Source organism: Parus major, chromosome 5 (genome assembly GCF_001522545.3).
Source record: "Parus major isolate Abel chromosome 5, Parus_major1.1, whole genome shotgun sequence".
Classification (NCBI taxonomy): domain Eukaryota; kingdom Metazoa; phylum Chordata; class Aves; order Passeriformes; family Paridae; genus Parus; species Parus major.
In genome coordinates this window covers 15,744,017-15,754,919 of record NC_031774.1, presented here as the reverse complement: position 1 = coordinate 15,754,919, position 10,903 = coordinate 15,744,017, and the positions used below count along the sequence as shown (strand labels likewise).

Sequence of the window (10,903 nt, the reverse complement as noted above, 5' to 3'; positions counted from 1 at the left end):
CAGCTGGAAGGAACCCACAATGCAGAAACAAACAATACAGGACAAGTCTGGCATCACAAGGTTTGAGGTTGTTTTCAGTTCCTCCATCCAGCCCTCACTCCTCCTCTTCCCTTCTCTAAAGGCTCATGCCTTTTTGCTCTTCTTTTTGTCAGTTTTATGACTTACTCTTTTTCTCACTTGCACACTTGTCATTGTCTATTGTTGCTATTGCACTCTTCTTCACAAGCTTTGTTCTTGCTTGTGCTTTTGCTTTCTTTCATCCTTTCTTGCTCATGCTTTCTTGTTTTTTTGTGTTTTTCTTTTTTGTTGTTGTTGGTTTTGTGTTGTTTTTTTTTAATTTCACCCTTTGGTTGTGTTTTTCCTTTCCTTTTTTCTTTGCACTTGTTCTACCTTCCTCTTCTCTACTGCCTTTTACTACAGTTACGAACTTTATTGTGGAAAAGCTTCTCAGATTTATGCCAGGTTAGTTATTAATCATTCAGAGGCCTCAGGTAATGAGCAAAGCCAGTAGCAAACAATTGTCACTGTGCTTTGACAGAAGAACAAGTGCAAGCAAATTCTGGCATTTTCCAGAATGGAAACAATGACTGCAAGAATTCAGCGGAAACTTGAAGGGAAGGAAGGAGTATCACTGTCCAGTAGAATACTGATTTAATACCGTATCCAGAGATGCTGTGATACAGTATTTGCTTCAAGTTATTGAAGCATTGCAGAGCAGATCTGTGCACATACAGGAAACCTGCCCCTCTCCAAGTGGTGCTTATCTTTGTATTCCCTGGGGAGGGCAGTTCCTAGAAAAGCAAGGAATTCATTATAAATGTAAGATCACAGGGTGGAAAATAACCAGTTATTTATAAAGCTGGCAGCCAGCAGGGCCACAAGCAGCAGCCAGTGGTGGAAGAGAGGCTGTAGGGGTAGAATCTGGTGACTTCTGACGCTGCACACACAAAAACAAAACTTGTGGCTGATAGATTTTTTTTTTATTATTATAGAACAGATGAACTAAAATAAGCCAACAATATAATTTTATGCCAACAGCCATCTTTCTAGCACAGGCGGTGACTGACTCAGTATACCCTTTTCCCCCCCCTCCCCGGGCCTCTGTTCAAGGGAAAGCAAATGGTGGTGACTTTTGCACACGGTTTTGGACTGCAGTGATGCTATTCCTGTTACCTGTGCAGGTGTGCCTGGGAAAAGAAGAGGCAGGGGAGCAGAGAAAAGAGTATATATGTTGTAGGAGCAATAAGCAGAAAGGTTTGTGTATCCTCTTGCACGTTCACACCTTGTGACTGAGTAGATGGGACAACTGGAGAATCTTGCCCACTTTCAACAGGTAGCAAGCCCCTAGTTGCTACTCTAGTCAAACCAGGAGTTTCTTCCCATTCCAAGCTAACAAAGGGCAAGATGCACTCAGTGGGGGAGCTTTGGGCAGGGTAAGGGGCAGTCTATGTAAAACCAAACCAAAAAACCACCCCCACCCCCCCAAAAAACCTGCATTTTAAGCCACTTCAAAGTAAAAGTTACTTCTTATAATATAATAGATACTTTTTAAATGGCAGGACCACCATCCTAGAAAGACCAAAGGGCTTGCACTCAAGACCAAAGAAAGAAAAACAAAAAACCAACAAACCAAAGAAAAGAAAGAAAACCAAAAAAAAACCAACCAAACAAACCAAGAGTGGCCCCACTCTCAAGCTTGGCTCTTCTCTAAAAACAGCACTCATCATCCATCTGAATAGGTAAAAGGAGGAGTGGACAGAAAATAAAATAAAATTGGTGCAACTTCTCGCCGGCTGGCGCATTAACCCAAAGCTCCGTACAGCCCCGTACGACTGCGCGTCCTGCGTGGCAGCATCTCTGCGGTCAGCTTTCATCGCTGTATATGCCGGTATGTATATCTGAACATATACATACACATACACACAATAGATTATATTGTCTATAATGTTAGTTTGGGTCCAGGAGGAGGGCTCATCTCTCTTTCACGTGGTTCTGTGCTCCTGCGCTGTTGCTGCTCCCATTGCCGCTCCCGTTACTGCTGCTCCCGCTGCTGCTGCAGAGGACCTCTGTGAGGTCATCCATGATGGTGGTCTCTTTAGGGTCCACGAGGTTGAACTCCCTGATGAATAGGATAAAGTGTGTGTAGAGTGTGTTCAAATGTCCGTGCAGCTCCAGTGCCAAAGTCTCCTTAAAGTGTGAGGAGTAGATATGGGCCAGCACATGGAACAGGTACTTGCAGATCTTCTTCACTAGGGACTCAAATGAGTTTGGGAATTCCTTGCCTGAAAGGAAGATGGAGAAACACCATGATAGCACCAGCTGCTCACTGTCAGCCCCACAGCAGCATCTGGGCAAGAGCAACCAGCCCAACTTACATAGCAAACAATATGAGGGCCGGTGTCATATTATCCTCTTTCGACAGGAATTTGGGAGACAAGGGTAAGGAGATATTAAGCATTTTCATTTTAAGTTAAATTTCATTTGAAGTTAAATTTTAAACCTTGAAAAACCAGCCAGCAAGTGTTGTTCTGTAAAGCCACAAACTTTTTTGTTAATGGCTGTAAAAATGAGAGGTTCTTCTGTGTCGTTACCTAGTTTGTCCAGGAGTGAGTTTTCCCCCCAGAACACCAATTCAGAGATCCTAAAGTGGAAGCCAAGGTACATGGGCCTTGGTGGTGTGTGGCAGTTTGTACATAACTTTATAGAACGTGTTCCCCCATTTCATTATTGAAATTCTATCAAGAGAGAAAGAAACTGCCTCCTTCCAGATCAAGCTACTTGTAAGCAAAGGCTGCTAGCCTAATGCTTTTTATGCTGTAATGTCCTATACTGTCATGTCCTAGTTTCCCAATTACCCGTTCAAATGGCTCATGAAGCCAGCTGCTTTTAGTCCTGATTAAGCCCACCTACAATAGCTTCAAGTTTCTATTTTCTTTCACTTAACCAAAGGCATTGTATACAAACCATGTAGCAATCTTGTTAGGATACAAATTTGAGTTAAAATTACTTTCCTGTTGCTTTTCAGCTCCTAAAAATCACATTCTTATTTAATCTTTGTATGGGAAAGGAGACTGTAAACACTGAAAGACAATGCAGAGCCTTGGGCAAAGAAAGTAAGCCACATTGCTGCAATCCAATTTATTACCCACATTTCTTAATGCATTGAGGCTCTAATGGAAATAGTAAAGCCACACAAAGGTTGAAGTTTGATATCAGCAGACTGTATTGAACACACAAATGCTGACTGTTTTCACAATTTTATCCTCTATAAACCCAGTCTAGATCATCTCAAAATGCTGAAGACAAAGGGGTACTGATGATGAGATACAGTAGGCCAAGGGGTCAGCTTTGTGAGACTTTCACCCCAGTTCATACACCAAGAGGGCAAGTTTGTTTTACTGCAAGAATCAACGAAACTTAGAATCTTCCTTAAGAAAGACAAACACCCAAAACTACAAAAGAAACATGCAAAGAAAGAAAACTATATAAAAAAAAACCAAACTAAAACCCATCAAACAAAAGTAAGAAAGCTGTCTGGTATTCATACACTTGAATGCCAACTTTCACTTGACTGATGGCACCCCCAGAGAGCCCCAGGAAGTGGCCATACCGTATTTTGTTGGAAAGACGTCCTCATCTGTCACTAGTTTCTGCACCGAACTCATGACGAAGTCAACGTACTGAGGAGCAGTGCACTTGATCTTCTTTCCCCGCTCATCATACCAGTAGTACTGTCTGTGGAGAGAAGGGACAGTGTCACCACATCACCCTCTGCCTCCTCAGCTACTCCTCCAAGAGCCTGTGTCCAAGTAATATAAAACAACAGCTGCTACAGAAGAGATTCACTTCTTTCTGCATCAAAGAACTTGAACTTGTGTTTGGCTGATTTTGTCTCTCCCTACCAGTCTAGGCTGGAGTGCAGGTTGCAGTGCCAAGCTCAGAAAGCCTTGCTGGTAAGACTCCAAAGGGAACTGATGAACTTCTGATGTTTAACATCAGAGAGTATAAATTAGTTCTGTAGTGCAATACTGTGAAACAGTCAGACGGTGGCTCCAGAACACCGCCTTTTTCCGCCTGGGACTCTCCCGCACTGGCAGTGATTTCAGGCGTTTCAAATCCTGTTCCAAAATGCAACACGGGGGAAGCTTTCAGCCCCCTTTTGCACATCCATATTAATGTGTGTTTGAACTCTGCTCCTTACGTTACAGTTACAGACTCCCCCAAACACCTGAATTTACATGTGATACTGCCACCAGTGAATATTCCTGTTGGACCTTAACAGGAGATACTAGCCCTTCAAAAGCAACCATAATTCAATCAGTTAACCATAATCATTTTGATTAACTGCAGCCATCCCTCAGCTGACAGACAATCTAATGGCTACAAAACAACTAAATGTTTGTTCCTCTTTAAAAAAAAAAGTCATGGTAAATTAAAGCATCTCTAACTGCTACCAAGAGTAGCTACCCACTGGATTAGGCACACAGTGAGAAATGTTTTACAGATAAAGAATTCAGGAAAACACTTTTAAAGTTTTTTTTCCTATGTCACATTAGACAAGCCCTGAGTTCCAGTTTATGAATTTTTCTTCAAAAAGTCTAAGCTCAAGGCACAGTCCTGTATCATTATAGGGCTGATAAGAAATCCATTGTATCAATCTTCCCCAATGACACTGTTCATGCCCCAAGCCATACAAAAACAAGAGGAAGCTGCAGAAATGAGTAGTTCAAGTTAGGAGAGAAAAGACCACTACAAACTAGTTCTGCAAACATTAAGGTTTTAGAATTTTTCTTTCAGCTCCTTTTCACTATGTAGTACTTGGTCACTCTGTTGTTTACTAAAGAGACAAGGATTGACTGCAAAATTGCATAAAAAGGTGAATAGGTGAAAACAGCAGGAGTCAAAAGTTCTTTGTAGAGCTATGTCAGGCATCACACCCAGCACTTGGGCCCTTAGGCAGAGAGTGTGCTCTTCACCACTGCTCACTTCCTTTGTACAACCCACCTCTAAGGAATTACACAATGTAGTGCATTTCGTTTGTCACACCACTTCGTTTGTCTGCTCATGCAATGAGAGACAGTCCCAGGCAATTCAGCTTTATTTTGGGCCTTAAGACAATGCTTGTCACCAAGAGCAGAGGCAGGCTGCACTGTTCTTACCCCAGCAGCTCTCTCGTGCTGCAGGAATACTCAACTGCAAGAAAGCACAGTTTAGAGTTGCCCTTAGGTAAAAAACTGAGTGCTGATAATTGGATTTCAGTCCAAAGAAACAATCTGGCAACTGTACAAGTTCACTTATATTCTTGTGTAAGTGAATAAATCAGCTCTAGCATCCCACTGCCTATCCTTTCTGCCTTTCCTTGAAAATTAGGAAATTAATTATGCAAAACAGGAATGAAACAGAAGAATCATTAAAAGTAAGGGGATAACTACAAGGACTGTCCTGCTGATTCGAGTAATGTGTTTTTCTCATGTGTCAGGTGCTATTGAACAGATTTCACAGCTCTCAGGGGAAGAGGAGCCCCTGACGTGCCGTGAACATCTCGCACCTGGTACATGGCTTCCACCCACGCTGGAGTTATCTCCACCAACAGGATAGGAGCAGTCTGGGGCCATGGAAGGGCTCACTTGGGCACAGAAGCCTAACTGCATTCCACCACTGGCACTGTTACAGCACAGGCCCGTATTAGGGAATGGAGGGGAAGCAGAAAGGACAAGAGGATGAGACTTAAGGGCACTTTTTGAAAAGTTGCAGATTTAAATCTCTCCACTATGGAGAATATGAGGAATCTGCAGCTCCATTCTAAATCCCAGGGAGAAATGACTATGGATTTACCAGAGAAGAACCTGTGATGCAAATAAGAAAGCGTAACACATGTGAAATCACAAATGAAATTACAATGCTGCATCTTAATATATGTACGCACTTTATCCCTTTTCCTCTAAAAAAGACAACATGAAGAAAGCAGGAATAAAACCAGAAGCAGGAATATAGTGCTTATGAGCAGCTGGAACAGCACTGATGGTTTCACAGGGGCTAAGCAATGTTTGGATGGCAAAGAAGAGAAAGGAGGCATCATGTAAAATCATATAGCGGGGGGAACTTAAATGTAAGAAAATGTGAAACTTATAATTTTGAATTAAGCCACTCTAGGAGGAAATCCCCTCCCTATGCAGAGACACTTAGGGCAAGGTAAACAAGAAAGGAGATGAAGATTAGCAAAAAATGAGTGATAAGCGTTATCAAGGAAGGGATTCCACCAGACCAAAACATTTTGAAAAGTGGGCTTCCTAAAAGTTTGCATCCATCCTCCATTTCCACCTCTGGAGTTTTGTAGACTCATCCTTTTATGTACAGCACTTACATAGGCTCTTATTTAATACACTCACTGAAGCACTTTGAAGAGTTTCACCCAAATGTTAGCTAGAAAACCAGTTTATAGCTCAAGGTGCTTTAAAGCTGGTTTGTATAATAATAAGCTATAAAGCATACTAAATTTTAATAGCAAATATTGTGTTGAAATATAGCACCTGCTTTACAACAAGTGATAAACATATTAATGAGCAAAATTAAGTAATTCTCGAAGTTCTATTCATTCACCCTTGTTAAAGTTTGAGGATAACTGGCCATTATGGTATTTCTCTTGGCATTATCCCACCTTGCCAGCAAATGCTTCCATCTGTTCAACACTGGGACTAAGTTTTGGTCAGATGTCTCCTAGTGACCGTAAGCAGAAATTCTCCTTGCTCTGTGCAGATGGCTGTGCTATCTCACGGATCTGACAGAGGGCTGAAAGCTGCATCTGTCTGCAGTTTGTCAGTTGGCTGCAGCTTCTCTCAGATGTTAAAACCTTACCTCAAATATTTAACTGCAACCAGTGCTTATTGTGCCAGCAAATACTTTACATTTAGGACTGGGTACTTGCAATGCAATTTGAATGTCAAGTAACTTTGACAAGCAACCAGTTCTCAATAGTTACTTCAACATCTCAACCATAAATAAAAAAAGCCTTTCTTAGGCATGACCAGAATGGTGTGATTCAAAATATATCATAGAGATCTCAGCAGGGAAAATACAAAAGTGGAACAGAATGCAGACTTTCATATGCAACTACCCAAGAAATCAACATGGGAAAAAATGGCAAACTGCACCTTAATTCCAAGGTACTGTACTATCTTATGTAATCTTATGTAGCCAGATGCTATTTTATTCCAAAGGACAGCAACACACAGATCATGGCCACAGAAGGCTAAGCCTGGAGAGTCCATTAGGTTAATCAGCAACTGACACCAGTGTTTAGGCGTCTCTCTTTATACACTGGAGACAGGTCCAAGGCACAATGAGCCACAGCAGCTGGTTGGCTCTCCAACACAACAAGCACATCCTTAGCTTACCAGAGCTAGGAAGGGCAGAACAAAAAGATCAGGATTTGGAGAATACAATTATGAAGGGGGCCTACATAGCTGAACTATGCTGAGGTGTGTAGGCAGCTGATCTCACCTTGGTGGCTTTTTCACCAAGAAGCAAGCAGCCTCCAGCTTGCAAACATGAATCAGGCACCTTCCCCCAAGTACAGGAAGGTTGTTATTGAGGTTGTTATGATTTAGCTATGCACAAACCGTTTCAAGTGCTTCACCCAAGTGTAGACATGCTTCCTGTTATTCCCAAACAGCACAATTTTTCAGTTTTCCAAAACAAAGGATAGGAACATTCTGCTATCAGACCCTACCACTTAAAAATACAGGCTACAGCTGCAGTTGCCTACAGGCACTTCCTCTCTTTATTCTGCAGCACAAGGTGCTCACAGAGAGCTCTTGTTTAAGGATCACTAGAGCAGAATGGAGCAAAACTAATAAAGGTTTCCCATTAACACCTCCTTTCAGCTACTATTTCCCACCAGCCAAGTGGATAAACAGTTAAACTCAGTGCTTGGGACAGCCAGTGCTGCATCAGGAATTTAAACATGAGTAAGCCTGGGAATGAGAATCAACAAAATACTCATCTTACTGCTCACCATTTCTTATTTAGAGACATGCTGTCTCCTTTTGATAAAATCTGGGTCCAGCAGAGATTTATTACTTTCTCCTCCAGCTTGGTTTCAAAGTCTCTAACACTGACAGTTAAAGTTATCCCAACTTTTACATGCAAAAATACCCTCCATACACTTTGCATGCTTCTGAGTGCTCTCAAAGAAAGCCCCTGATATTAATTTCAAGTGTACAAGATAGCCCAGTGCATTAAGCAAGGCTTTCCTTCTAAGAATTATGTAATGACTGTCAGAGATACAACATAGAGCTATGGTTCTGTTGCATATTCCCTGGGATGTTGTTTGATGTATTGACATTAACTGCCCAGTTGTCTCTTTTAAAATCCATCTCAAGTAAATTAACCCCAGGAAATGCAAGAGGAGGAAGAAAAGGACTATCAACACATGTTGGAGGGAAAAAACCCCTAAACACAACAGACTTACATGAGTAAGTCTTGATTGGATCTCATATTCCATCACGCTGGACTATGCTCATCAGCAGAAGTTTATCGTAACTTTTTCTTATATTCACACTGTACAGTAACTCTACAAAGCTTTCTTTCAGAACTGACTGCTAGTCAATGTTAAAGTCTACTAAGCTCTAGAGGCAAAGAAACACCAAACCAGAAAGCTTTCCTTACTCTCACAAAGCTGCCACTTATGTCCTCTGTGCCCAGGGGCTCAGGCAGAGAGGCTGTGGCTCATATCAGGCTGGAGGTTATCCACCAGCACCCTGGAGCTGTGTCAGCATTCTGGCTCTCAGAAGCACCCTCTGAGGTTTTCACAACTCACTACTCCTGCCCTGCCTTCTCTGGAACCCTAGCACTGTAACCAGTATGGATAGTCCTGCCCTGCCCTAGCTGAAGAGCACATTCCCTGCAGGTACTTCCATGAGCAGCACTGCAGGCTCAGGGCTCAGCTCTTCGTGGCAGGGGCACAACAAAGGACATGGGGACCTGTGGCCCAGCCAGGGGACACTCAGAGACACAGCAGGACCTGACAACCCCAAGACTCACTCAGGCTTTTTCAACTGTGAGAGTACAAAAGCCCAGGTTTCCTTTGTTTGGAGCCCCTCCCTGGAGGCACCACATTGGGCTGTTATGAGGTTATTTAGTTACTGTACAAAGTTTAAGGACCTGGATATCCGAGACTCTGCTATGGAAAATGTGGGTCGAGCCAGTAAGAAAAGTTGGTCTGAGTGAGCTGGGATGTGTAGCTGTGAAGGGGCCTTGGTCCCACAGCTCACAACTGACTGCCAGAATGGCTCCTGGATGGTCAGACAGGGAAGTTTCCGTAACACCCTCCTCTCCCTCTCCCCCAAGCACACACATGGTTCCCTTGCCTCTCTGATCTGACCTTACAAAACCAGCTCAGAGCACTCAGAGCTTCTCATCCTTCTAGTCCTCCACAAAAACAGATGTCCACCACACCACTTTGCTGAAGGGAGAGAAGAGGATGCACAGCTGACACGTTCTCAACAAGTAGAGACCCGCTGTAAAACACTTGCCCGATGCCATCCAACAACAATATCCTCCCCCAGGCAACTCTGAAGACATGAAACCTTGCACATGTAATAAATGAAACTACTGACTTACGTATTGCACACTGCCATGGTCTGACATGACTCTCCTGTACAGAATTCTGAGATTGTACTATATTGTAAGTTGATGTGATGAAAGAAAGTTGTTGCTGAAAAATAAACAAAGGAAAGAAATTCAGAAGTACTTTCAAACACTGATTATCCTCCAGACAATTATTTAAATACAGCAAGTGAAGCGATCTCAGTCTTGAGCTTGCATACAAATTTAAACATGATTTAGCTAAATGAGCCTAATGATGAACTGCAAAATGAAGAGGTACACAGAATGAAAGCTCTTGTTTTGATTTAAGATGAAAGCACCATGATGCATTAGCTCTTATTACTCACAAAGCAGCAAGACTGGAAAGTGTCTCCATCATCAGCCTCACCTTTACAGTAGAATACTCTATAAGCTGAAGGCAAACAATTTTCTATGTTCTTTTGAAGTCAGACTTAAAATCTACAGTGGCTAGAAAACAGCACTAGTAGTTTTCACAACACATCTCCTTGTATAAACAACCAGCATGAAACCTGGTACACTTCTACTTTTTAAAAATCTCCTGAGATAATTTAACTTCTTAATACTTCTCATGAGGCACCTCACTTTTTCTTAATGAGTCTCTGTATAAACTTTCTTAGTATGTGATTTAAAGTAGTTTCTTGCTACTACCATACACTGTTGAAAACATAAACAAGGCCAGGCCATAGCTGCAGGTGAAGACTGGCAAGAGTAGCCCAGGAAAGTACAGCAAATCAGGGCTGAAGTGCACAGGTACAACATTCAGTCACAGTAGCTGGTCAGATCTCTGAATTTCAGCCTGTCTACTGTTTAAATCCACAGTAATTCCACCAAAATTTGCAAGGATTGAGGAGGAAAAAATCTGACCAAAAGACTTCACAACTTCTGGCTTTAAGGTTAAGTTGATTTACATAAAGTCTTTAGAAACTATATTTTTACAATGCTTCTGGAAGGTCAGCAGCTGGAGTCAGAAACATCCAGAACCAGCCAGTTTAGCAAGCAGTCAACAGGAATCTTGATGGTTCTCCAAAGAGCATCCAAAACTGCAGTGCCCTCAGTGTCACAGGGAGGGAGCTGGAAGGAGGAAATGCACCAAGGTTTTCATGCTGCTGAGCACAGCTGGGCTGTGCGTGAGACAGTTTAATTACCACTCAAGGTATAATGACATGCATTACACAGTAAGCATAAATAGTACTGAGTGTTTCTCTAAGCACTGAAAACAGCAAAAAGAGTGAATGAATGGCCTCTTGAGGATGGACAGCAAGCTCAGAGCTGCATG

General features: G+C 42.3%; 1 protein-coding gene across 6 annotated transcripts in view; it reads right to left on the bottom strand.

The window, feature by feature from the left end:
- Positions 1-958: 958 nt before the first annotated feature.
- MOB2 (MOB kinase activator 2) overlaps positions 959-10,903 on the bottom strand; it is a 108,861-nt gene continuing 98,916 nt past the window's right edge. For all 6 annotated transcript variants that reach the window (XM_033515385.1, XM_015631230.3, XM_015631227.1 and 3 more), the window contains 3 exons: positions 9,622-9,715; positions 3,611-3,735; positions 959-2,282 (listed from right to left, as the gene is read on the bottom strand). In XM_033515385.1, the coding sequence (XP_033371276.1) occupies positions 1,972-2,282; positions 3,611-3,735; positions 9,622-9,715 (530 nt within the window). In that variant the 3' untranslated portion in view covers positions 959-1,971. The remainder of the gene's footprint in view (positions 2,283-3,610; positions 3,736-9,621; positions 9,716-10,903) is intronic.